At 58.1% G+C, this 26166-nt stretch overlaps 3 protein-coding genes across 10 annotated transcripts; 2 read left to right on the top strand and 1 right to left on the bottom strand.

Annotated features, from left to right (window-relative positions):
* Positions 1 to 1262: 1262 nt before the first annotated feature.
* Positions 1263 to 8605, top strand: LOC113431234 (rho-related BTB domain-containing protein 2-like). Of its 8 annotated transcripts, none has more exons than XM_087962717.1 (11): positions 1263 to 1635; positions 1785 to 1964; positions 2448 to 2658; positions 2731 to 2834; positions 3739 to 3924; positions 4132 to 5048; positions 5154 to 5272; positions 6422 to 6572; positions 6698 to 6786; positions 7213 to 7318; positions 7511 to 8605. In XM_087962717.1, exons 3-11 carry the CDS (start codon positions 2467 to 2469, stop codon positions 7687 to 7689), a joined length of 2043 nt encoding a protein of 680 aa, XP_087818843.1. In that variant the 5' UTR covers positions 1263 to 1635; positions 1785 to 1964; positions 2448 to 2466; the 3' UTR covers positions 7690 to 8605. The 8 variants fall into 8 exon arrangements, with proteins under 8 accessions (XP_087818843.1, XP_087818842.1, XP_087818837.1 ...); XM_087962716.1 differs by having other exon boundaries at positions 5154 to 5281; XM_087962711.1 differs by lacking the exons at positions 1263 to 1635; positions 1785 to 1964 and having other exon boundaries at positions 2193 to 2658; positions 6703 to 6786.
* A 325-nt stretch (positions 8606 to 8930) lies between these two features.
* Positions 8931 to 12760, bottom strand: WDR54 (WD repeat domain 54). The gene is made up of 9 exons (XM_087962718.1): positions 12514 to 12760; positions 12376 to 12457; positions 12228 to 12294; positions 11942 to 11998; positions 11706 to 11833; positions 11405 to 11505; positions 11066 to 11228; positions 9968 to 10042; positions 8931 to 9628 (listed from the first exon to the last, which is right to left on the bottom strand). Exons 1-9 carry the CDS (start codon positions 12735 to 12737, stop codon positions 9497 to 9499), a joined length of 1029 nt encoding a protein of 342 aa, XP_087818844.1. The 5' UTR covers positions 12738 to 12760; the 3' UTR covers positions 8931 to 9496.
* Positions 12761 to 12917: 157 nt separating this feature from the next.
* Positions 12918 to 14691, top strand: C4H2orf81 (chromosome 4 C2orf81 homolog). The gene is given in 4 exon segments (XM_087965856.1): positions 12918 to 12975; positions 12978 to 13141; positions 13289 to 13517; positions 13688 to 14691. Coding segments are annotated over 4 exon segments (1392 nt in total). The 3' UTR covers positions 14629 to 14691.
* The last annotated feature ends 11475 nt before the right edge of the window (positions 14692 to 26166 follow it).

The raw sequence follows: 26166 nt of genomic DNA, 5'->3' as shown, positions 1-26166 counted from the left end.
TAAGTGCTGACAAATCTTGGTGCCCCTCTCCTTTGTACATACAAGATTTTTTTTACAAAACTTCATTTGTTTTTTTTTTGTTTTTTTCTCTCTCAACTTTGTGGCGAGATCCTACTCCAAACGCTCACCCTGCCCCCCCAGAGAACAAGGGGGGCTGCCACAAACAGAAGGTGTCCTCGGTAGGTAGCCAAGGAGGGGCCAGCCCCTCCCTTCAGGCCACAGGGCTTCTCTTCACCGCACACCTTTACCTGCTTGTCCATCTTGGGATCAATGCTGGGGCAACCCCATAGCCCCCACGCATAGAGGAGGAGGAGGAGACGAGAAAAAAGTTCGAAGGGAAAGGCCGCCCTGCAGAATCTCCCAATGCCACGGTAAGAACCCAGCGAAGCCTTTCCGAAGGATGGAAGGGCTTCCAACGCTCCCAGGTTGGGCCAGGAATGCCCGCCTTGGGCAAAGAAGAGATGCCCCATGTACCTTGGGCTGGGTGGGGAAGGCAAGCGGTTTTCAAAGCAAACCGAGGAAACCCAAAACCAGTTGACAGAAATCCACTTGGGTTGACTGGGGTGGGGGGGGGGGGGGGGTGGGAGAGTGTCTACATGGAACCAAAGCAAGGCAGGAGGTAAGGTGGGGGAGGGGCTCTTTAGCCATGGCTGCTCCCTGCAACCTCAGGGGGCCTTCTTGGCCAGCCAGGGGCCTTGGGCCCTTCAGTCCCAGGGAAGGGCCCTTGGAAAGGCTGCGAGAGAGGCCTCCAGAAGGCTGGCAGAACTGGTAGCAGTGGAAGGACTGGAAAGAAGGCTGGCCCTGAGGACACCCCCACTCCCCCCTCCAGGCCACCCCTGCTGAGCCCTGGATGTTTCGGCTTTGAGGTTGAAAAGCAATATGGGACGTTTGTGGAGAGGGATTCTGAGCTTTACACACACACACACACACACAGAGAGAGAGAGAGAGAGAGACAGACAGGTGGGTGCTTTCCAGGTTTTGTTTGCTTGTCAGTAACCCTCCTTGGGGACGGCCCGCCCAAAACCCCAGTGCTGCCCTTGGCCACCTGCCCTCCGGGCTCGTTGCTCGCCCACCAGCCGGATCTTGCATCGGCTAGCCAGCTGGCGGGATTCCCGTCCCGTGACCCGAACCCAACCCAGTCCGATTCGCAGAGGTGCCGGGCGCCCGCGGGCTCCACGGCCGAAACCCCCCAAACCACCCACCCCGCTGCCGCTCCGAGAGCGCTCGACTCCGCGGCGGCTTCGGTTAGAGTCCGAGCCGCAGAGCTCATCCAGCGGCACCGGGGAAGGAAGCTGAACTGCTCGGCGGGTTGCGCGGCTGCGCCTCCTCTCCGGGCCAGAGAAAAGGACGGGAAATTAGCGCCCTGCTTCCTGGCTTCTCGCCGGGGAAAAGCCCCCTATCCGCGCCCCCGCCCGTCGGCCTGGCGGCTCCGGGACGGCCGGAGCGTGACCGGGGCCAGCTCTGCGCCCCGCCCGTCGGAAGGCCCGCCTGGAGGGGTCGGCCGCAGCAGCGCTGCCTCCGCCCCGAGACATCAGGAGCGCCGCGAAGTGGAAGCCGAGGGGCCGCGTCGAAGCCAGCGGGCCGGAGACGCCCGGTCCCCGAACGCAGAGCCCGGGCGGAGGGGCCGGAGCGAAGGTGAAGGGGCGCGGGGCGGGCGGCCCCCTCGGGGACGCGGGGCCTCCGCGGGGTTGAGCCGCCCTCCGAGGCTCCGGCTCCGCGGGGTGGGCGGGAGCGGCGGGGGGGTCGGCGGTGCCCTGAAGGCGGCACTTTCCTCTCCGTTGCAGCGGAGCTCAAGTGGAATGAGGCCGCGGGGCCGCCTGGGCGCTCTCCGCCAGCGGCCGGGCTTTGGCGAGGAAGAACTGCGGACGACCGGCGCGCCCAAGACCATGTGCAGAGCGCCCTCCGTTCCACGCACCCGCCCTTCCCCCGCGGCGCGCCTGCCAAGCGAGCTGACCCCGGGCGAGGTAAGCGCCGCCGCCCGGACCCTCCGGCCGGGCTGTTTCCGCGGCCCTCCCAGCCCCGCCCGCGGGGCCCGTCACGTGGGGGGAGGCGGTTCGGGGGCGGGGCCGGTGGCGCTGCGACGCGCGGGCCCCCGCCGCCTCCTTTGTTCGGGCGGAGGGGCGCGGCCGGGCGCCGATTGGCGGGGCGGCGCCGCGGGGCAGCCGGACGGGGAGGCGGCGGCGGCGGGGGGATGGGTGCGGCGTCAGCGGCGGGGCACCGGACGCGGGGAGCGCGGCGGCGGCTGCCGGCCGAGCGTCTCGGGGTGGCGATGGGATGCGGCGCCCGGGACGCCGGTGTCCCCGGGGCGGGGAAGGGCCTCGGCCGGCCCCCGGGTCCCGTGAAGGCGCCCTTTCGCAGGGAGGGCCCGGCGAGTACTCCCGGGGGCGGGGGGAGGGGCGGCGGCCCGACTGCGCCCTCCCCGCCCTGATCCCGGGCTTCCCCCGCAGCGACGACGGCGGCGCCCCCATGGATATTGACCTGGACTACGAGCGCCCCAACGTCGAGACCATCAAATGCGTGGTGGTGGGCGACAACGCGGTGGGCAAGACCCGGCTCATCTGCGCGCGGGCCTGCAACGCCACGCTCACCCAGTACCAGCTGCTGGCCACGCACGTGCCCACCGTCTGGGCCATCGACCAGTACCGCGTGTGCCAGGAGGTGAGCCCGGGCGGAGGGAGCGCGGGGATTGCCCCGCCCCGCCCCGCCTTCTGACACCTCCCCGCTCCGCAGGTGCTGGAGCGCTCCCGCGACGTGGTGGACGAGGTCAGCATCTCCCTGCGCCTCTGGGACACCTTCGGGGACCACCACAAGGACCGGCGCTTTGCCTATGGCAGGTGAGGGCGCGGGACGGGGCGTCCTCATTCGCAGCCCCCCGCCTTAAAGTCCTGCTTCCCGATGGCCCCCGTCCAGCACGGGGCCCTTCCCCCTCTTCTTGGCCTGCCCCCTTCCTCATCCTGGGTGGGAGGGAGGCAGCAACAAGGCAGCTGTCCCGGAGGGGCCGTCCAGGCTCTCCAGCACCCCACCCCTGGAGGGGCCATACCTTCGCCCAGCCAATTTCCTGCAAGCCTCTGGCCTGCCTGGAGAGAGCCTGCTGGCCACAGCAGCCCTAGGTGGTCTCCAAGCCCTTCTGGGGACAGTGTGTGAGGGTCGGGGTCTCCGTTGCTCCTGGCCTCCCCAGAGGAGGATGTGAGGGAGGGATCCCCGAATCCTCCAGGGTTTGAGGGGGGAGCAGTCATGAGTGGTCTATGCCAGGGGTCTCCAACCTTAGCAACCTTAAGCCTGGAGGACTTCAACTCCCAAAATATATATATATATAAATAAAAGCCTGGAGGACTTCAACTCCCAATATATATATATACTGGGAGTTGAAGTCCTCCAGGCTTAAAGTTATATAATTATATAGTTATATAATTATATATTATAGTTTATAGCATAGCAAAGCTGGCTGGGGAATTCTGGGAGTTGAAATCCTCCAGGCTTAAAGTTGCCAAGGTTGGAGACCCCTGTAGCCCCTGGGTGAAAGGGGGTTGCACAGATGGGGCTCAGGGAAGAAGAGGGTTCTGGGGCCCTGCCAGAGCAGCAGAGCCGGCCCTCCATCCTGGCCTTGGCCTGCCCAGGGTGGCCCTTTGTGCCCCCCGCCTCTGCCCCTTGAAGACTAGCAGCCTGGGACTAGCAGCTGCCTGTGCCACACTGCGGGAGGATGTCGTCCTCTTGATGCCGTCCCCTTTCTCTCGACAGATCCGATGTGGTGGTGCTCTGCTTCTCCTTGGCCAACCCCAACTCGCTGCGGCATGTGAAGACCATGTGGTACCCAGAAATCAAGCACTTCTGCCCACGTACCCCCATCGTGCTGGTGGGCTGCCAGCTGGACCTGCGCTATGCAGACCTTGAGGCAGTGAACCGGGCGCGTCGTCCCTTGGCCAAGTAGGGCCCCGTCCCGCTGTCTGAGGCCACTCATTCTGGGCAGGGGGAGCTGGCAGGTGTGGTCAGCCCCCCCCCATCCCAGATTGGTTCCTGCCTGTTCCCAGGGGGGTGCCCTCCACTCTGTGCCCCAGTTCGGTTAGTCTGCCCTTCACGGGAGCCTTCCTGGGCGTTCCTTGCTAATTGGCGTCCCCTCCTGCTTCGTTTCAGACCCATTAAGCCTTCGGACATCCTGCCCCCCGAGTGCGGGCATGAGGTCGCCAAGGAGCTGGGCATCCCCTACTACGAGACGAGCGTCGTGGCCCAATTTGGCATCAAGGACGTCTTCGACAATGCCATTCGGGCCGCCCTCATTTCCCGCCGCCACCTCCAGTTCTGGAAATCCCACCTGAAGAAGATGCAGCGGCCACTGCTGCAGGCCCCCTTCTTGCCCCCCAAGCCTCCCCCGCCCATCATCCACATCCCTGAGCCAGCTGCTGGGGAAGGCCGTGGGCCCGGCGCGCTCTTCCATGAGCCCCTTTGTGCCGATGTGGTCTTCCGCCTGCCAGGAGGCCACCAGCTCTTTGCGCATAGAGTCTACCTGGCCACGGCCTGCTCCCGATTCTACGACCTCTTCGCGCTGGACTTGGGGGACGAGCCAGCCGGTGGGAAGGAACCCGCCGGGCGGACAAAGAGCTTGGATGCAGCGGACCAGGGATGCCTGGCCACAGCCACGCAGGCCGTGCCGCTGCGTCCCTCTCAGAGTGACGAGCCGCTGTGCGCCCCTCGGATGCCTCGCCCGGCCTCTGGCTGGGGCCGGGGCATCGTTGACGTGCAGCAGGAGAGAGTGCGGGATCCAGTCACGCAGCAGGAGAAGCCGATGACGGCCGTGTACCTGGAGGAGCCGGTGCAGCTGGGCCCTTTCAAGGTGGTGCTGGAGTACCTGTACACCGGGCGCCTAGATCAACCCCAGGCCAGCCTCATGCAGGTGGCCGCCATGGCCGAGCTGCTGGAGGTGTTTGACTTGCGCATGATGGTGGCCAATGTCCTCAACAAGGAGAGCTTCATGAACCGCGAGATCACCAAGGCCTTCCATGTGCGCCGGGCCAACCGGATCAAGGAGTGCCTGAGCAAAGGCTCCTTCGCAGGTAGCAGAGAAGAGGAGGAGGGAGGCTGGAGAGCAGCTCCCGTAGGCGGCCCCCTCCCCAGCACTGACCTCCCCTCTCTCTTCTCCACCCCCCCACCCCTGGCAGATGTGGTGTTCCTGGTGGATGATGGCTCAGTGCCAGCGCATAAGCCCCTTCTGCTCGCCGGCTGCGACTTCATGGTGGCCATGTTTGGGGGCACCTTCCGGGAGAGCTGCGCTGCTGAGGTGAGGCAGGTAACCCTGCTGTCGCTTTATAAGGAGGCAGGCTTGTGCAGGGGACTCCCGGTTGTGGCAGGCAGCCTCAGCTGCTGTGCGTGTGCCGTTGGGGGGGCTCCCCAGGTGTGTCTCAACGGTCTCTCCTAGGTGGCTTTTGGGAGGAGTGTCTTCCCTGCCTGGGTGTGTGGAAGCCCCAGCTTGGCCCCTAGAGACCCCCAGCCATGTGGGGGGGGTCCTGGGTGGCAGGAGACCACAAGGCCTGCCAACCCCACTCTTTCTTGGGGACAATTGAAGAGGAGGAGGCCAGGGGTGGGATTCCATTTTTTTAACAACTGGTTCTGTGGGCGTGGCTTAGTTGGTGGGCATGGCTTGGTGGTCATGTGACTGGGTGGACATAGCTTGGTGGTCATGTGACTGGCTGGGCGTGGCCAACTCAACATCACTCACATTGAGGCACACATATCTCCTCGCCTGGCCTCTCATGACTGTGGGGATGCTGCAACAGTCGTAAGTGTGAAAAACGGCCATGTCACTTTTTTCAGTGCCATTGTAACTTTGAATGGTCACTCCACAGAAGCAAAGTACCAGCAAAGGAGGGGAAAAAAACTCCAGAGACGTTCCAGAGACAGGAAGTCTAGTCTTGCCAAGAATGTAATAAGGGTTAGCGGAGAGGCAGTTTCTATAAGCAACACCAGAATGTTTCCTTCCTGCCTTCCTTACAGGATTAGGCCAGTAATTTCTTCTAACAACCGGTTCTCCGAACTGCTTACAAATGTTAACAACTGGTTCTAGCGAATAGGTGCAAACTGGTAGAATCCCACCCCTGGAGGAGGCTGCCTGGGCCAGGGCCAGTGTCCCGGCAGAGGAGCAGGAGGGGCTTTGGTGCTGTCCCTGGTTCTGAGGGGAGGGACAGCCAGTCCCATCACTCCTCCCCCCCAACACTGTGGAAAAAAACATCTGCCCCCAAAGGCCAACCTTCTCCCTAGCCTGCTCTTCAGCACTGCCTTCACCCCACCCCTCCTCGCTTGCCGGGGACCATGGAGCCGGCAGTTTTCTGCTTCAAGAGGAATACCTCCCGAACTGCCACGAACAGCTGCCAGAGGTGAAGGGCAGCAGCACCTGACGCCTCCCTGAGCGTCCACTCTTGCCGTTCCCCAGGTCTCCCTGCCGGGCACCAACTGCGCCTGTCTTCGGGCTGTGCTGGAGTTCCTGTACACGGAGCTCTTTGTCCCGAGCCCCGACCTGGATGCCATGGAGCTGCTGGAGCTGACCAACCGCCTCTGCTTGACCCGCCTGCAAGCCCTGACCGGTGAGTCCTTTCGGGGCTCCCCTCCGGGAGGCCTTTTGGGCACCGAGGGCAGGGAGCAGGCGTTTCACGGGGCTGCGAGGAAGACCGCTCCGCCCTGAGTGGCATTGCTTCCCCTCCTTTCCCAGAGCAGTACGCAGTGGACGAGCTGCTGCGTGCCAGCCTTCAGCAGGTGGAAATCGATGCCCAGGTGATCCTCTACCTGGAAATGACACAGGTATGCTGCAGCCTCACCGGGCTGACTGCCACCTGGCAGGAAATCTGAGGGGAGGCTCCCTGCAAGTTTAGGTTTTAGATTTGTTTTAAATCCCACCTTTGTTATTTTTATAAACAATTCAAGGTGGCGAATACTCCTTCCTCTTCCTCTTTTTCTCAGCCCTGTGAGGTGGGCTGGGTTGAGAGAGCGACTGACTGGGCCAAAGCCCCCCCCAACCGCCTTTCATGCTTAAGGCGGGACTGGAACTCACTGTCGCCCAGTGTCTAGTTTGATGCCTTTACCGCTAGGCCAAAAGTGGGCCGGATTTCCTCCCTCCCCCCCCCTTCAGGTGACTCTTGTGGCTATGAACTTCCCCAGGCAGGGAGGGAGGGAAAGAGGTGGCATCAGGGTTTGGGTGGCCTAACCGTGCTCCTTCCCATAACGCAGTTCCACAACGCTCTCCAGCTGGCTGCCTGGTGCCTTCACTACATCTGCACCAACTACAACAGTGTTTGCCGGCGGTTCCCCCGCGAGATGAAGGCCCTGTCTCCCGGTAAGCCCTACGCTCGCTCGGCACGCCTCCTTCCTTTCACCCACTTTCTGCCTCCCTTGGCCCAGATCCATCCCGGTCTGCACGCCAGGGAGGAACTGGGGAGGGGTGGGGGGCTCCCATAAGGGCAGTGTGAGGGCGCCCCGCGCTCCCAGCAGCAGCACCTGATGCCTACTGGGCCTGGCTTCTCCCCAGAGAACAGGGCCTACTTCGAGAGCCACCGCTGGCCCCCCATCTGGTACCTGAAGGAGGAGGACCGCTACCTGCGCATGCAGAAGGAGCGGGCACAGGAGGAGGAGGAAGCCCTCCGCAAGCAGCATCCGCGCAGCAAGTGGTGCTTCTGGCGCCCCCACCCGCCCCGCCACGTCTCCTGAGCAGGGACCCGGGGTGTGTGTGTGTGTGTGTGGAGGGGGGGGCTGCCCTACTGCTGGTGCCTTTGCTGTGGGGAGGCACCTCTGCCTTGTCTACCAGCTGCCTCAGTGCTCCCGGCTCTGTGCCTCTTGCCGGCTGCCATGCCTTTTTACCTGGGGAGGGAGGGGGGGCAGGGGTCCAGCATTGGTCGCTACCTCTGACCTTGGCGGGGGTGGGGGGTGGGAGGAGGGGGGAAGTGACTGTGCAGGTGATGGAGGATAAAGAGAGGGGGCGGGGAGTGTTGTGGTGTGACTATGTGCTGTGGAAGGGGATCGGTGGGGGGATTTGGGGAGGCTGGGTGGGTGCATGAGCGGAGGAGCAGAGAACCCCCTAAGTTGGAGGGGTGGGTGGGGCGGTAGCTGTAGAAAGGGCTCCCTCTTCCTTGTCCGCGAGAGAAGGGCGGTGCAAAGCTTTGGGGCTTTGGGGCTGCGCCTCGGGGTACCAGGCAGCCTCTGCCCAGAATCGGCCTTTCTTTGGGGTGGGGCAAAGAGGTGGGAGCCCCTGCTCTCCCCTCTTGCCCCCCCCACCTGCCTGGTGCATTAAGGGAAACCAATAACTTTAGCAAAAAAAAAAAAGGGGGGGGGATGGGGTTTGTCCTGCAGAGCTGCAGTTTTTAAACCTTTTTCACTTTTTTCTACCTGTTCCTTTTTTTTCCCCCTCAACATGTCAGCCAAGCACAAACTGACCTGGGGTGGGTGGGTGGGCCAGTGTGACCTTCCCACCCCGGACTAAAGGGCTTTGATGCCCCCAGGCCCCCCCGTGGCCTGCGTGCATCTGCAAAACCACTGTGAGCTGGGCTAGCCCGCCACCCCCGTTTCTTACACATTTTGCTGTTGAGCTGTTTGGAATTCTTTAATAAAGAGCCTTTTGTATTGTGCACCCCGGAGTTTGCCAATACCTGTCTTGGGGAGGAAGGCACCTCCCTGACCTGCGGAGGACACGTGGGGCGGGGGGATGTTGAGGGGGGTGACAGCACTGCTTGGTTCCCTATTTCAGAGGCCCCAGGAGCAAACGAGCCGCCCTGTGTTCCTGCTGCTCTCCTTGGGCCATACCCCACAACTGGGGGCGGGCAGGAGGGGGAATTTGGGGCGGCTCACCTTCCTAACCAGCAACCTAGAAGGATCAGGAGGTGATCAGCTCTGCAGGCCCTCCGGCTGCATGCGGGAAATCACAAGAAAAAGGCAAAACAGCACCGGACTGTCCAAACATAACTATATTTTATTCATCAGGAAAATAAGACAAATTAGAGCTGCTTGCTCTGAAAAGCTAAAAAAAACAGCAGCCTGACTACGCTGGAGCCTTTTGGACTTTATAAACAAACCCAGGTAGGGCAGGAGGACTGTGCAAAGCCGCGCCAGGCTGCTCTGGGGCTGCAGCCAGCATTTCCCCCCAAGGAAGGGCTATGCTGCAAGCCCAACCAAGCTGCCCCTCGGCCCCTGGGGCTGCGAGACAGCCGAGCAAGAGGCAGGATGGCCTCCCTGCTTAAAGCTCCACTGTCGGTGGGGTTATCCCTGGCAGGGGGGGCACCCAGAGCTATTGGCCCAAAGGAGCGCCCTGGCACTGGACTCCCAGGGGAAGTTTGGGCCTAAAGAATAAAGGGCCTTTTTTTTTTGGGGGAGAGGGTCATTTTCAGACAAGGGTTTTTTTTTTGGGAGGGGGCAAGAACTCCCTCCATGTGCCGTCCTGCCCTGCTCTGGCCAAGTTGGTTTCATCACGCCACGCGAAGTCCTTCCTCTTCCTCCAGTAGTAACTACCTGCTCCCCCGAAGGGCTACACCTGATGGTACAGGATGATCTCGTTCAGCTCGAAGCCTGTGACGGCAAAGGCGGTGCCCTCCGGGTTGCAGAAGCGGGCGCCACAAATCTGGGTGTCGGTCACACACTCCGTATGGCAATGCGTGATCTGCCAAGGAAATGGCGGGTGTGTGTGTGTGTGTGTGTCCCCCTTTCAGGCATTCATTCCTGCTCGCTGAGAGACCCATTGCCCTGGGAAGCCCAGAAGGGCCCGACTGGAGGGAGTCCGTCCTGGGGGCTCCCAAGCAGAATCACTGCCGGGTCTCCCCAGAGTGACCCTCCCTCAGGCCCAGAAACCTTGACCCTTACTCGATCCCAGCCAGGCATGGGGCAACGTGAGCCTGTTCCAGCTGGGCAAAGGGACCACCAAACTCCCTGGAGAGTGAAGCAGGGAGGCTCTGAAAGACGGGTGTTTTCGTCCCCTCAACCGAGTGGCCCTTGAGCTTACCTCCAGGCTGTCGGTGTCCGCCTTGTGGCGCAGCCCCCAGACCCGCACGAAGGAGTCCTCGGCGGCAGACAGCAGCTGGGCGGGAGGAAGACACAGAAGCAAGGCCTTCAACCGGGGAGGAGAGGGAATCTCTGGCTTTGTAGCCCTGGGCTGGAGAACCTTCCCACAGGCGGCGGCTCTTCCAGGAGAGTGCCCTGAGGGGCTCCCAGCTGGGCCAAGCGCCCCAGGCAGGTTGTGATTGTGGTGACCTACACATAACAAAATGCACCAGCCCGCGTGGTTTTGTGCAGACCTCAAGTGTGCACGTGCGTCGCCTCTCCTGCAGGAGCTGCATGGGTTGCCCGTTTGCTTCCAGGTGCAATTCTAGATGCTGGTTGTCACCTATTAAAGCCCTTCATGGCTTGGGACCAGGTGATCTGAGGGATAACTGCCTCTTGCCGGTCACATCCAACTGACCCACCAGAGCGAAAAGGCAGGGAATGCTGAGGGAGATACCCCTGGTGGGACCCAGAAGAAGGGCCTTCTCCGTGGTGGCTCCGTCTCTGGAATATCATTTCCCCCAGAGATTAGAACGGCCCCCACTCCGATTCTCTTCCGGAAGGTGCTGAAGACCTGGTTCTGCCAGCGGGCCTGGGGAACCCAGAGTGGGATGGAGCCCATCCAATGGCTCGTTTGATCTGCTGTCGTTGGGGCGAGGTGGGTGGGAGTTGGGGGGGGGGGCGATTTTTAATTTATTTACTTTTCTAGATTTTGTTCTATTGTACTTTATTACTTTATTTGATTCTTTTTGTTCATTTTTATTCTTTTATTTTACGTATGGTTTTTTTACCTTCTATAAACCGCCTCAAGTCGCCATGGGCAAATAGGCAGCAATATAAATTCGATAAATAAATAATAACCGTTTGCCCATCAGGGGTTGGGGGTTGGGCACCCCCACCCGCTCCGCAGAGTCTGCCTGCCACCTGCACCAAGGCAGCAGCTCAGGCAGAGTCCTGCCTCGACAAAGGTTGGGATGGAGAACCAGGGAAGCTGACCAGTGCCCCACGGAGGCCTCTTACCAAACTCTGGCTCGCCCCTCTCCCGTCAGGATGGGCTCACCTTCCCTGAGAGCGGGGCCAGGTCCAGGGCATAGATCCAGCGGGCGTGAGCATTGACTTGGGCTCTCAGCGTCCCGTGCGCCGCTTCATACAGGCGAATCTGCCCATTCCCGTAGCCAGCTGCGATGACCCCGTTCCACAGCTTCACGGAGGAGCAGGTGCAGCTGGGGCAAGAAGGGGAGGAATCGGGCCCTGCTGGAGCTCAGAGCAGGGCCAGTTCTGCCACGAGGAGAGGGCACCCCCTGCTCTGCACAGCCAACCTAGCTGTGTTGCTGCGCAGAACTTGCACCTGCCCTCCCACCCTCTCCCTCGGGTCCCCCTCTCCCCCACCGGCCCATACTCAGAAGTTGGGATTTTAGTGATCAGCCTGAAGGTCTCTCCAGAGCCCCAAACGCACAACGCCCCGGAGTCATCAGCCGTCACCAGATCCGCAGCTCCCTCCTGCAGCAGGGGATAGACCGGATGGCCGTTGCAGTTCCTAGGCATGTGGCCTCTCGAAGGCCGGCCTGAACGGCGGCCAGAGGGACCCAGGCAGCCATGCAGAAAGGCCTGAGCACTGCTCCCCCGCGCCAGCTTAAAGCGTCCCAGGCCCAGGGGAGGCAGCCCAGAGGGGGTCTGGAGGGGGCTCAGCCTGGCCTTACCGGCTGCTCACAGAGCTCTGCGCCGATGTCCGTGATGGGGCTGCTGTGCTGCTCGAGGACTTCGCTCAGTGTGATGTTGGTGCCTTTGGCGGGGACGTCAAAGACGAGGACCGAACCGGTGGATGTCCCTGCAAGGGGGATGGGAACCAGGGTTGCCTGCGGAGGCACCAGCAGCAGCCTCACGCTGTCCAATGAGGCCGCCCCCTGGCCACAATGCCCCCCCAAGTCTTACTCACCTACACACACGAAGTGCAGTCCAGTCCCTGCAATTCCCCGGGCAAACAGCAGCATTCCTGGGGGCAGGAGGCAGAGATGACCGCGCAGGGAGGAAGCACCCCACCCCCACCCCCTTCGGACAATTCCAGGGCCCAGGAAGCCCCCTAACCCACCCACCCGGGGGAATTCGGAAGGATCCTACCCAGGCGCCGCTTCTGGGGCAGCCAGGTGGAGAGAGTGCAGGTGCGTGGATGTCCAGCGTGGGACGGCCCGCGCCCCGCCCCCACGCCCCAGGGGGGAGAGTACCTGCCGAGGCCTCCATGCCGTCCAGCGCGTGCCAGTAGACCATGGCGGAGCCGTCGGGCTCGTACATCTGCCGGGAGAGGCGGAAGGGCCGGTTGGGCGCAGGTCTCCCCTCCCGCCCTGCCCCTCCCCCGCACTCCCCGGGGCTCACCTGGATGCCCTTCCACGAGGCCAGCACCAGCAGCGTCCGCGAGGGCAGCTCGCACCAGGCCGCCTGCAAGAGGACAGCGTTTCTGGCGGGGGCGGCCGCCGCTTCCCCCTCTCCCCGCCTCTCCCGCCCCCTCCGGACCTGCGTGACGATGGGGGCCCGAGGCCGCCCTCGCGGGCCTGCAGCTGGCGGTGCGCGCAGCCCGTCCCGTCCGCCGCCGCGCTGACCAGCCCGACCGAGGCGCCGTGCACGCTGGCGAAGTAGCTGAGCCGCTTGGCGGGCAGCGGCAGGACGGCCAGGTTGTTGTAGAGCGCCAGGCTGCTCCCGCGCAGGGGCACGGACCGCTCCCGCCGGTACATCACCATCGCCGCCGCTGGGTCCGCGCAGGCGCAGGCGCGCAAAAGCGGAGGAGGCGGGGCGGCCGTTGCCCGGAGACGCGCGCGGTGGGGGCGGTTGCCCGGCGACGGCGTCGCGAGGGAGGAGGGGCGCCCGGGAGCAGAGGCGGCGGCGGGAGGGGGGCGGGTCGGGTCGGCGGGGTCTCCGGGATGGCGACCCGCGACCGCGTGGGCCAGGCCAAGGCGCGCGCGGAGCGGGCCCGGCCCCCACGGTGCCGGTGCCGCAGGTGGAGATCGTGCCGGGGCGGCTGACGGAGGGAGAATGGCTGTCGCTGCTGGCCTACGAGGACGGGGAGGACGTGGCGGGCGACATCCTGGCGGCGCTGCTGGACCAGGCGCTGGCCGAGTGCTACAAGGTCTACCTGGCCCGGCAGGTCAGCCCGGCCGCCGCGGCACCGGCCCCACCGGAGGGGGCGGGGAGAGAAGGCGCCTTTCTGCTGCGCGGGGAGGGGGTGCTGGGGGGCAGATGGGGCACTTCCCGAGGCCCCCTCGCTGACCCCCCTCCCGCCCCCTCCCCGCAGTGCGTGCCCTACGTGATCGCCCAGGCGCGGGAGGCGATGCTGCAGATCGTGGAGTGGCGCTTCCTGGTGCGGGACGGGGGCGAGAGCGACGTGCCTGCGGACCCGGCCTGGCAGGAGGACGAAGAGCCGGCCGCCTCCATCCCCGACTCTTGGGCCCAGGGCTCCGTCCCGCTGCTGCAGACCGTGCCCAGCCCGGAGTGGGAGGTAGGGCGAAGTGCAGCCGGGTAAAGTGGCGCCGAAGGGCGCTCCGACGCCGGGTCGGCCTGGCCAGTACCCGGGAAGTTTGAGGGTCGGGCGGAGTCCCCCGGTTCTGCCTCGGCAGCGGCGAAAGGACCCAACCGGGACTCCCTTGCTGATCACCCTTTCCTCCAGGTTCCTGCCGTCAAAGTGCCGGAGGAGGAGCGCCTGCCCTCTGGGAGCTGCCAGGCGAGGAAACCACCCAAGCTGAGGTGCCCCTCCAGTGTGGAGAGGAACTGACCTGGAAACGGCCCCTGTCGGAAGCCAGGCCTCCCAAGCCCAAGACAAGGAGGGGGCTGCCGAAGGGCCAGGCTGAGTCCCCACCCAGGGCTGCCTCTCCTAGGCTCTCCTTCAAAAGCAGGCCGTCCTGCCAGCCGCTCCAGCACTCGGTTAAAATGGATGCCGGCGCGAAGACCGTCTCTGGGAAGAAGGGGCTGCCTTGGGCGAAGGTGTCCCAGGGATCCCTGGAAGTGAGCTCCCTGCTAGGCAGCGCGCAGCCCCTGCTGCCTTCCTCCTGCAGCAACCTCCTCCGCATCCAGATGGGCCGTCCGCCCAACATCAGAGATGTTTTCTATGACGAGATGGGCAACGTCGCGCTGGTGCCTCACCTGGAGCTGGGCCGCTTGCCTAAGCGGTGGATCAAGCCCACCGTGGAAGTGGTGGACCCCGACGTTGAGTCGAGGTGCCAGGAGACGCTGAAGATGGTCTCGGGCCGCTGCAAGCAGCGCCATCCCCCGAGTGGCTCTGTTAAGCGGGCCCCTGCAGATCAAAGCAGCCTCCGGGCTCAGGTGCCAGAGGAGGACCCCGTGAAGTCCAGGCGGAAGGCCTGCCCGGAGCAGGCGGCCTATTCTCCTCTCCCGCCGGGAACGACCCTGGAGCCCACCAGCTTTGTGTTTGTCAAGCCCAACTTGCTGGTGGAGACGGTTGACCTGGCCCCGGGAGTGAGCCTGCGCCGTGCCGGCAGTGGCTGTCTGAGCGCACGCATGCGGCCTGCAGAAGATGCCAAGGAGGCAGACGGGCCCTTTCCCAGCAGGGCCAAAGGGTCGGTCCTTCAGGAGCCACGGCTTCTGCCAAACCTGTGCCCCAAAGCTGTGCTGGGATGAGGATGTTCACCGGCCACACCCCAGCCTCACGCTGTCCTGAAATAAAACGGATGTGGCCCACTATGGCTTCTCTACAAACCCCTGACTTTCTGGATGATAATCATCCGCCCCCGCAACCCACTTGTGCTTCTGTGGTTACCCTGAAGAAGAGAGGGGTTCTGTGTGGAATCAGTCTCCCCACCCCACCCCCACACTTTGCAGTAGAGGAATCAGCCAGCAGATAATTATACCCCAACTGAAAAAGGCCCCCACCCATGCCCTTTGAAAGGCTCCCCCTGACATTCTAGGTTGGAAGGTCCTTCATGGTCGGCTGGGTGTATAATCGCCCAATGGGGCTGTGAAAGGGCATGTCCCCCCCTTTTACCGGGGAGGGTGAGAGAGGCAGAGAAGGACGTTGTGTCCCCTTTATTGGAAAGACAGCCTGGAAATAACACTGAAGCCTAGAGGGGCAAGAAGCAGAAAGGAAATTGCACAGATATTTCTCTGTTAGCTAGATGTATTTTCTTCTCCTGCGGAAGTCCCTAAGCGTGGCAGGCCCTGGTAGGATTGGGCAAAGTTGTCCAGGGAGCTTTGGTAGGTGAGGGTGGCCTTGCATCCTAGAGCATTTTCTGCCTCTCGTGGCTCTAGGATTTAAGGCGGGGGGGGGGGGTGTTGTTGGGCAGAGGCCACCAGTGGCTGACATGTTCAGCAGAATCCTGCAAAGGGCCGCCCCAGAAGAGCCAGAAGGAGCCGTGACACAAAATGACCCAAACCAAGCAGCCCCTCCCTGCCTGCCTTCTTCACGTTAGCTTGTAGAGCTGGGTGGAGGGTTCCAGCAGCTCTCTGGGTTCCTTGAGTAGCTTCCAGTGGCAAAGATTTAGTTTTTTTCTAAGCGTTGGTTTTGGTTGTCCTCAGTTTGGTTTCAGCACCGCCACCACAAGCCAGTGAGAGAGGAAATCTACAGGGGGAGGAAGAGGTGTGGGGTAGCAGGGAGAACTGCCCTGATGGACACAGGAAATTCCAAATCAGCCGACACCCAAGAATTTCTGAAAAGAAGCACTTCCTCCTTATAAGAAACAGACCGCACAAACTTCATTTTAAATGAGTTGGTGGGTGTGATAAGAGTGTTTCCACCCCCCACCCCACCCCGTGCTGTGGTATCTCACAGGGTGTTTATTAGAGGATGGCTGTGTAAGGTTATTTCACCCAAGATAATTAGCATGTGGGTTCAATAATGAAGGCCGGATTCAGAGGTGGTATTCAGCAGGTTCTGACCAGTTCTGGAGAACCGGTAATGGAAATTTTGAGTAGTTCGGAGAACCGGCAAATACTGTTTCTGACTGGCCCCGCCAACCCCATCTCTTCCCAGCCTCCCAAGTCCCAGTTGATTGGCTGGGTCTTCTTTGGTTGCCCTGCACAAGAAAACGGAGCTGGAAAGCAGGTTAGTGGGGTGGGGGAGGAATGGGATTTTGCAGTAACCTTCCCCTGGAGTGGGGTGGAAATGGGGATTTTCTTTCCCCTGTCACGCTACACACACCTAGCCACACTACACCCACAGATCCGGTAGTAAATTTTTTTGAATCCCACCACTGAAGGAGATGCCTAACGTGACAGGAATTTCTTAGCTGTGATTTTCCTGCATGCTGCACTAAACTAATGCAGAATTTTCATAAAGTTCGCACATTATTAGAGCCAGTGTGAATCTACAATATTTTTCCCAAGTTGCCTACATCTTAGATCTAAAAATAAAATCAAATGCAACTCTAAAATCAATCAAGACAACATATAGGGCTGACCCAGCTTTACTTTTCAAGTAGATGTTGTAAAACTAAGGCACCGTCTAGGACTGAATGGGGGCTCTTTAAGGCCTGCTGACTCATCAGCTAGGAGCGGATATTTTCTGACCAGTCTGGAAATTTATATGTGTGAAGGGGCATGATCTCGGTCAAGGACCATCCTGTGGGATCTACCCTTCTGGAAATCTACTAATCGAGGCAGTTCACGACTTACAAACATTCACTTAGGGACCATTCGAAGTTAAAACAGCTGAAAAAAGTGACTTTTGACCATTTTTCACTCTTAACAACGGTTGCAGCCTTCCCAATGGCCACATGATCAAAATTCAGGCACTTGACAACTGGTGTTGTAATGACGAGGCAGTCGAGGTGTTTGATCATGATCAAATGAACCGTGATGAACTTTATTAGAGTCTAGTCTTGCATTTATACACATTTTTTAGTAATCCTCCAACATTGGTTAACTTTGGTTGTTGCTCAACTTTCGTTACTGTTTAGCATAGTAATTAACACAATAAATTATCTCTAGTTAAAGTCTAACACATGTTTATTTCCTCTCTCTAATCCTACTTTACATTAGTGACTTTGTTTGCCTGAGTTGTATTTGCTTTGGAACCTTCATTACCTGAGGTTTGCCATCCAAGATAATGACATTCCTGCAATTACAACTCTACAAACTGGCTTATAAGAGTTGTAGTATCCCGGGCTCACGTAATCCAGAGGTGGTATTCAGCAGGTTCTGACCCATTCTGGAGAACCGGTAGCAGAAATGTTGAGTAGTTCAGGGAACCGGCCAATCCCATCTCTGACTGGTCCCGCCAACCCCCTCTATTCTCTGCCTCCCATTGAGTCCCAGCTGATAGGCCGGGTCTCCTTTGTTGCGAACGGACCTGGAAACGCAGGTTAACGGGGTGGGGAGTTGTTCTGTACAGTCAATTTACATACTCGTGAGCCCCGCGTCAGCGATTGGCTAAAGCGCGCAAGCGACGGATTGGTCGGCGAGCCGCACTGATTGGCCCGTTGCGAATCCCCGCGATTGGTGAAACTAATCGCGGGAGATTCAGCGGTGCCATTGGCCGCGCCCGCATGCTCGGAAATAAAAGCCGCAGTCTTTCCCTCCAAGCTTAAGCTGTATCCGGAGCCAATAAAGAGCTGAAACCAAGTCACTGACTCCGAGCTTCCTTCCCGCGACGGACACGACACTGGCGCGAAGGTGGGATTCAGAGAATAACCACCGAGCACGTGTCCCGAGGAAGACAAAGACCGACGAGATGGCCAGCATGACCCCACCAGCACCCTTCAACCCAGCTACCGAGGACTGGGAATCGTCACGGATAGATTCCTAATGTTCCTCGAAAGTAGCAATTTGAAGGATGCGAACGGGCAAAAGAAAAGGGCCGTTTTCCTCACACACTGCGGGGCCGCAGTGTTTAAGATGGCCAAAGCCCTCGCGCCCGAGGATGTGAAGGCAATGGACTGGGCCGATCTCGAGCCACTCCTTCGAACCACTACGCCCCACTGTGCCCATCCTCATCCGGCGGGATGAGTTCTATCGCGGAACCAGCAGCAGGACGAGAGCATCAGCGACTTCATAGCTGCCTTGCGGGACCTAGGGGGATGTGCGAGTTCCGGGACCTGGACGATGTCCTCCGAGACCGCGTGGTCCTAGGCCTCAGGGATCAGGCACTAAAAAGTCGACTGATGGCAAAAGGCAACATCGACCTCGGGACGCCTGGCCGAAGCTTCCGCGGAAGTAAGCCACCCGGAAGTCAGCAGCCAGACTTCGGAGGGCAGACAACGGGACCGCACTGAAACCCCGAGGCAAGCCGACGAGAGACCACCACACACCACGGGGACCTGGACTCCGCCTCCGATACCACGGACGAGGAGGAAGACGTCCACCGACTACAAACAGGACGGGACCGGCGAGATCAACGGCGTCGTAAGTCGGGGAACCAGTGCGCCGGGTGCGGGGAAATCACCTTCATCAGAATGCCGATTCATCGACGCGATCTGCCGGCATTGCAACAAGAAGGGCCACATCGCCCGAGTCTGCCGACTCAGAAAGACACACAGCCCCGCCGGCGAGAACCAAGCAACCGGGACGAGACGACACTCCCCGAGGACCAGAGATCGCCAGCCGACAATCGCTGGAGCCGAGACAACCGAGGGCGACGGAACGGGAAGGCCGCCAGAGAGAAGAAACCCACCAGACGGTCACCATCGGCCATGCCGAAACCACTGATGCCCAGAAGGTCTACGTGGAGGTGAGCATCGAGGGCGGGCCATGCCGGATGGAGGTAGACTCTGGATCCTACCTCTCCATGGTCGCCTGGAAAGAACTCAAGCGACTGGTGCCAAACATCCAGAAAGAGGACTGGAGAACCAGAAGCTGATCATCAAGGACTATCAGGGGAACCGCATCCCCGTCATTGGGACCGGACAGTTCGAGGTGACTTTCAAAACCGCACCGCGAAACTTCCCTGACTATCGTGGACCGGAACCGACCCAGCCTCTTAGGACTCCAATGGTTCGCGCCACTGGGATCGAGGTCACGGGAATAAACCACACCACAGAGGCCGACTGGGAGCAGCAACTGGCGAGGGATTTCCAAGAAGTATTCGACGGCACCCTAGGCAAGTACAAAGGGCCCCTATCTCCTTCAGCCTAGACCCAAATATCGCCCCATACGCCTAAAACCCAGACGGGTGCCTTTTGCACTCCGGAAGAAAATAGACGAGCAGATTGACAAGCTCGTCAAACAGGGGGTTTTACAGCCAATCGACCACGCCCGGTGGGAGACCCCTATAGTCACCCCAGTCAAGCCAGATGGGTCAGTAAGGATCTGCGGGGACTATAAGGCCACCCTCAATGCGCCTGCAACAAAGCGCCTACCCGTCCCAGTAGTGCAACACCTATTACACTCGCTGGGGGGCAAGGTCTTTGCGGCTCGACCTGGCGCAAGCCTATCAGCAACTGCCGGTCGATGAAGAAACCGCCGAGGCGCAAACAATAGTCACCCACCGGGAGCGTTTCGTTGTAACCGACTCCAGTTTGGAGTCAGCGTGGCCCCAGGAATTTTCCAGAGCCTCATGGAGAGGCTGCTGCAAGGAATCAAGGGGGTGGTCCCCTATTTTGACGATGTATTAGTGTCGGCAGCCAACCAGGAGGAATTAGAGGGTCGCCTAAGGGAGGTACTAGAAAAATTCAAAGGGGCCGGGCTGAAGGTGAAGAAAGAGAAATGCCAGCTATGCACAGAGCAAGTCGAGTTCCTGGGGTACCTCCTAGACCGACATGGCATCCACCCAACCGGAAGCAAAATCAAAGCCATAAAGGAAGCCCCACACCCAAGAACAAAACAGAGCTGCAGGCATTTCTGGGACTGCTAAATTTTTACAATGTGTTCTTGCCCCAAAAGGCGACCGCGCGGAGCCCTTGCATAGGCTCCTGGACAGGACGGCCAAATGGACCTGGGGAAACGGGAGGACACCGCATTCAAGAACACCAAAGACCTGCTCACCTCGGATGCCGCTCCTCATTCAGTATAATGAGACCCTACCCATCGCCTCACATGCGACGCCTCACCATTTGGCGTCGGCGCCGTCCTCAGCCATACACTTCCGGACGGAAAAGAAGCACCCATCGCTTTCTTTCGAGAACACTCAGCAAACCCGAAAGAAACTACAGCCAATTAGATAAGGAGGCACTGGCCATCGTCGAGCGGTAAAGAAGTTCCACGAGTACCTCTACGGCCGCCGATTCACCCTCATCACGGACCACAAGCCACTGCTGGGCATCCTGGCGAGGAACAAGGCCACCCGAACATCCTATCCCCCAGGATGACAAGGTGGTCCGAGTTCCTCGCCGCCTACGACTACCGGCTCACACACAGACCCGGTAAGATGATCTCCCATGCAGACGCGCTGAGCCGCCGCCGCTTCCCGACCTAGACGACGACCCAGCTCCCACGACGACCACCCTCAGCATAGAGACATTGCCCGATCTACCCATAACCGCGTCAGACATTGCCCGAGAGACTAATAAAGACAAGCGTCTGGCGCGGGTATTACATTGGGTAGAAAAGGGATGGCCAGAGAAAGACAACGATGAAGCATTCAGGACATTCCGAAACCGGCAAACAGAACTGTCACTACAGAAAGGTTGTTTGCTATGGGGGACAGGGTGGTCATACCGGAAAAATTGCAAGGAAAGTATTAAAATTATTACACGAAGGGCACCCGGGATTGTGAGGACTAAAGCTTTGGCCAGAAGCTATGCGTGGTGGCCAGGTATGGACAAGGAGATCGAGGCCTGGGTAGCCAAGTGCTCGCGCTGCCAAGAAACCAGACCAAATCCCCCAGCACCAATATTAGAATGGGAAACGCCCAGGGGCCATGGTCGAGACTCCATATAGATTTTGCCGGGCCCACAAAAGGGAACACATTCCTCATCACGGTGGATGCTTACTCCAACTGGCTGGAGGTAAGCAACATGAAGACCACCACAACAGATGCGGTAACCAAGGTCTTAAACAAGCTTTTCAGAACCCACGGCCTCCCCGGATGTCATCGTGTCAGACAACGGACCCCAGTTCACCTCGCTGAATTCAAAAATTCCTAGCGGAACGAGGCATACGACACGCACTGACAGCGACGGCGCATCCGGCGGCCAATGGTAGGGCAAACGGATGGTTCAATTTACAAAGAGAACCCTCCAAAAAATCGAACACGGGACATACAAGAAAAAATAAATAAAATGCTCCTAATACAACATATAACCCCAAACACAACGACAAACAAAAGCCCGGCAGAATTACTGATGGGGAGAAAACTAAGGTCACCACTCGACAGACTACACCCCACATACAACCCGGAAAAACCCCGGACTCATCAAGCAAGCACCGGTTTTTGCACCAGGCGACGCAGTCTATGCAAAAAACCTTACCGGAGACCCACTATGGGTACCGGCAACTATAACCCAACTGACAGGACCCCACTCCTACCGGCTACAGACAACCGACGGACAAACATGGAAACGCCACATCGATCAATTAAGATCAAGAACAAAAACACAACCGACACGCAACCAAACACAGACGACCCGTTAACACAAACCAAGAGGGGAGGGAAGATACAGGGGATCAAATAGAAAATAACCAGCAATACTCACCAGTCAACAGCCAGCCCGAAGTCTCACCAGGAAGAAACAGCCAGGCCAGCTCAACCAGCCCGGAAAGACCAGGCAGGAGCGGCGAAAGTCGCAGCTCGACCAACCCGGGTAGACCGGGAGGGAGCTGCAAGAAGAGGCCCAGCGACACCTTCCAGGGGTTCCATCGACAAGGCCAAGAGAAACAGAGGTCCCGACCGAACCGGCCGGGAGCCAAACAACAACTAATCTGCGCAAGTCAAGTAGGCAAGACGAAGCCCCGCCTACCTACGGGACTACGTTACGTAGGACCGAACCAAGAGGGAGGGGTGTTCTGTACAGTCAATTTACATACTCGTAGCCCGTCGCGATGCAAGCGCAAAAGCGCGACCGGATTGGTCGAGCGAGCCGCACTGATTGGCCACGTTCGAATCCCCGCGATTGGTGGAAACTAATCGCGGGGGATTCGAAGCGGTGCCATTGGCCGCGGCCGCCGCGGCTCGGAAATAAAAGCCGCAGTCTTTCCCTCCAAGCTTAAGCTGTATCCGGAGCCAATAAAGAGCTGAAACCAAGTCACTGACTCCGAGCTTCCTTCCCGCGACGGACACGACAGGAGTAGAGGTGGGATTCCATTTTGTTTTACTATCGCTGTGGGTGTGGCTTGGTGGGCGTGGCATGGCTTGGTGGGTGTGGCTTGGTGGGTATGGCAGGGGAAGGATACTGTAAAATCTCCATTCCCTCTCCACTCCAGGGGGAAGGTTACCACCGGTTCTCCAAACTACTCAAAATTTCTGCTACCGGTTCTCCAGAACTGGTCAAAACCTGCTGAATACCCACCTCTGGTGGGGAGGGAATGGGGATTTTGCAGTATTTTTCCACTGCCATGCCCACCAAGCCATGCCACGCCCACCAAGCCACAGAACCCACAGAACCAGTAGTAAAAAAATTTTGAATCCCACCCACTGACGTAATCCCCTTTTGCGACATTCTGACAAGCACAGTCAATGGGGAAGCCAGATTCACTCCACAATGGTGTTACTCACTTTAAGAACTGCATGGATTCAATCGAACGACCGTAGCAAGGAAGATTGTAAAATGCAGGAGGGGGAATTCCCTCAACAGCTGCCTTGCTTAGCCACGGAAAATTTGGCCTTGGTTGTGGTCGTAAGTTGAGGACTAGCTGTAACTTCTGCAGGGGACGGAATGAGTCGGTTGAGCTTAGGCTGTTTGTGAGCTTTTCAGAGGCACCCAATGCAAGGGCACCGACCGGCCTCAAGACCCCCTGGAGCCCCCCCTGGCAGTGCCTGAAGTGATCCTGCTCCCTCCTCAGATGGCCTCTTCTCGAGCCCCTGCGCTGCTGGGAGGGGCAAAAGAGAACACAACGGAATAACAGGGTTGGAAGGGACCCTGGAGGTCTTCTAGACTGTCCCCGTGCTCAGGCAGGAAACCGTAGACCAGGGGTCTCCAACCTTGGCTACTTTAAGGCTTGTGGATTTTGCTGGCTGAGGAATTCTGGGAGCTGAAGTCCACAAGTCTTAAAGTGGCCAAGGTTGGAGAAAAACTTCCAGTGATGGAGCATTTACAACTTCTGGAGGGGTTCCACTGATCAATTGTCCTGTCAGGAAATTTCTCCTTATTTCCAGGTTGCTTCCCTCTAACGATCTACCACCCCTGTTACTTCTTGTCCTGCCTTCAGGCGCTTTGGAGAATAGGTTATGAGCAGGAATGGTGTTCAGCCGGTTCTGACCAGTTCTGGAGAACCGGTAGCGGGAATTTTGAGTAGTTCAGAGAACCGGCCAATCCCACCTCTGACTGGCCCCGCCAACCCCATCTCTCCTCTGCCTCCCATTGAGTCCCAGCTGATCGGCTGGGTCTCCTTTGGTTGCCCTGCACAGGAGAACAGAGCTGGAAAGCAGGTTAGTGGGGTGGGGAGGGAAGGGAGATTTTACAGTAACTTTCCCCCAGGAGGGAGGAGGTGTAGAGTTGTAATTGCAGGAATGTCATTATCTTGGATGGCAAACCTCAGGTAATGAAGGTTCCAAAGCAAATACAACTCAGGCCAACAAAGTCACTAATGTAAAGTAGGATTAGAGAGAGGAAGTAAACATGTGTTAGACTTTAACTAGAGATAATTAATTGTGTTAATTACTATGCTAAACAGTAACGAAAGTTAAACAATAACCAAAGTTAACCAATGTTGGAGGATTACTAAAAATGTGTATAAATGCAAGACTAGACTCCAATAAAGTTCATCATGATTCATTTGATCATGATCAAACACCTCGACTGCCTCGTCATTACAACAAGGAGGAATTGTTTACAGTATTCTTCCCCTGCCACGCCCACCAAGCCATGCCCACAGACCCGGTAGTAAAAAGATTTGAATCCCACCACTGGTTGAGAGCTCCTCTTCTTTGGGGCAGCCCCTTAGATAGTGAAGCACTGCTACCCTATCAATCCTAGTCCTTCTTTTCATTAAACCAGACATAAGGTCAACGTCATTGCCCAGAGGATCATGGGTTGCCCTCTTCCCTCTTTGGAAGAGCCTTATAGCTCCCGCTGCCTTAAGAAAGTTCAAAACATCCTCAAAGATCCATCTCATCCTGGACACCCCCCCCCTTTTTTTTGAACTATTACCATCTGGCAGACGGTGAAGGATAACAAAAACAAGGACAAATAGGCTGAAAAACAGCTTCTATCCCAGGGCAGGAGCTCTTTTGAATTCTGCTGTATAGTGCAGTGTCGGTGTGGTGTCGGGGGTTTTCAATTCAATGTGTGGAGGGTGAAGGATGTGTGTTTGTGTGTATTTTCATGGTCATGGTCATGATGTGCACTGAGGATGAAGTTTGATTTCGTTGTACGAGGTGCAATGACAATAAAGTAAAGTATAACAAATTCCTGCGTTTTTTTTATATAATCTAGCCTCCCGCCCCCTCTGTCTTTCTTGCTCTTCTCTGCACTCTTTTTAGAGTCTCAGCATCTTTTTTTTAATAACTGGATGCCGAAATTCCGGGTGTGGCCTTACCAAGGCCTTAGATATAAAGTGGTAATAAACACTTCACGTCGTCTCCATTCCATCCCTCTGTTTATGCAGCCGAGCACAAGGCCTGCCTCGTCCTGATCCTGTCCCAGATCCAACCTCTTTCCTTCAGAGGCAACCCCCGCAGCCCCTTCAACCCAGGAAGGATCCTTTTGGCTCCCTTTGGGAGAGCCTCACATCCTGTCTGCCTTTCCAACCACCCCTGGCTCTGTTGCTTTGCCTTGACCTTCTTCTCTTGGGGAGGTTTTTATCTCCTGTCCTTGAAGAGGAAACCTGGCAGCTCGGCTCCCTCCTCCCTCCAGGCAGCATTGTGGTTTTCCAGCTGCTGAAGAACAACGAATTCATCTTCGAAAGCCCTCTGTGAATTCTGTGCCCCCATATGAAATAGAATAGAATAGAAAATATGGAATAGGATAGGATAGAATCGAATCGACATAAGCTCTTCAAAAGCATCCCATTCTATTCATTATCAAAGGTAAAATGGGAGAATCTTATGATGCTTATTTCTAATTCCTAGGAATTGGGAGCCTCAGGCGATAGATTTGACACCTCCAGGCCTGAAAAACGGGGGCACCTCATGGCTTGCCTGCCCCCTTCCCTTATTTGAAGCACCTCCTCTGAACCCCATTGCTGCTTCCCCCAAGCCCCGGCCAGGAGATTTGCGCCGATGGTGCAGGATGGCTGGGGGATATCTGGAAGTTTTATGGGAGCCTCACCATGGATGAGGATTGCTCATCGTTGGCTGCTTTGTGTTATTATTTCTGTTTGCTGCCCAGAGTTTTTCTTCTGGTAAACGGATGGCCATGTGGGTTTGTTTACCAAATCAATCAATCAATCAGAAGAGAGCTGGAAGGGACCTTGGAGGTCTTCTAGTCCACCCCCCTGCTGAAGCAGGAGACCCTCTACCATTTCAGACTAATGGCTGGCTGTCCGGTCTCTTCTTTAAAAAACACTTCAGGGATGGAGCACCCACAACTTCTGGTGACAAGTTGTTCCGCTGATTAATTGTCCTGAATAAATGATCAGGGTTGTAAACGATAGGAATTGCCACAAATTATCTCAGTCTTGGACCGGCTCCTCCTCTCCCAGCTGCAAGTCATTGCCTGTACAGTAATTTCCTTTATTTTCTGTTTCTCCAGAGCTCAGCCTTGGAATTTGTTTTGACTATCTTAAGTTACCAAGGATATTTTTCAGCTCCCCCGGTTCATTGGCTAACAGCCCCTGTTCCAGGGTCTGCCGAAATAATCACTTGCACTGTTAACAAACAGCTTCTAGCCATACGATCCAGGACTTTATGTCTTGGGCAAGTGGGCTCCTTCCTCTAGTCTAGATTGATCCCCTCCTCAAAGGAATAATTCCTTCCTTTCCCTGATGAATTGCAAAATAATTCAAGGGCAGTCAGTTGCTTAAGTTTTCTGAGAGTCACGGTGACCCAGACGGCTTCCTGCAAAGTTTTTGTCTATTTGCCTTTGGTATCATTACTCATGTGGAATCTTCTTATCAAATCTGAAAAAATCAGAAAAATTAACAAAAATAAACATGCGTGGTTTCTTTGCCACATTGATTCCTCTAAGGTGG

This window comes from Notechis scutatus, chromosome 4 (genome assembly GCF_049901735.1).
Source record: "Notechis scutatus isolate UNSWTSFEM ecotype Mainland chromosome 4, rNotScu1.2, whole genome shotgun sequence".
In the NCBI taxonomy this organism is placed as follows: Eukaryota; Metazoa; Chordata; class Lepidosauria; order Squamata; family Elapidae; genus Notechis; species Notechis scutatus.
The sequence above is the reverse complement of the archived record's forward strand: the minus strand, read 5'-3'. Positions and strand labels throughout refer to the sequence as shown.

What these genes read in the sequence shown, in the direction of transcription:
- LOC113431234 (XM_087962710.1), top strand. Translation starts at nt 2,275, where the DNA reads ATGCGGCGCCCGGGACGCCGGTGTCCCCGGGGCGGGGAAGGGCCTCGG. An exon ending in CGGCGCTTTGCCTATGGCAG is followed by an intron (nt 2,835 to 3,738) that starts GTGAGGGCGCGG and finishes TTCTCTCGACAG; the next exon opens with ATCCGATGTGGTGGTGCTCT. An exon ending in GCGCGTCGTCCCTTGGCCAA is followed by an intron (nt 3,925 to 4,131) that starts GTAGGGCCCCGT and finishes GCTTCGTTTCAG; the next exon opens with ACCCATTAAGCCTTCGGACA.
- WDR54 (XM_087962718.1), bottom strand. Translation starts at nt 12,737, where the DNA reads ATGGTGATGTACCGGCGGGAGCGGTCCGTGCCCCTGCGCGGGAGCAGC. An exon ending in GGGCCCCCATCGTCACGCAG is followed by an intron (nt 12,458 to 12,513) that starts GTCCGGAGGGGG and finishes CGCCCCCGCCAG; the next exon opens with AAACGCTGTCCTCTTGCAGG. An exon ending in ACTGCACTTCGTGTGTGTAG is followed by an intron (nt 11,834 to 11,941) that starts GTGAGTAAGACT and finishes TCCCCCTTGCAG; the next exon opens with GGACATCCACCGGTTCGGTC.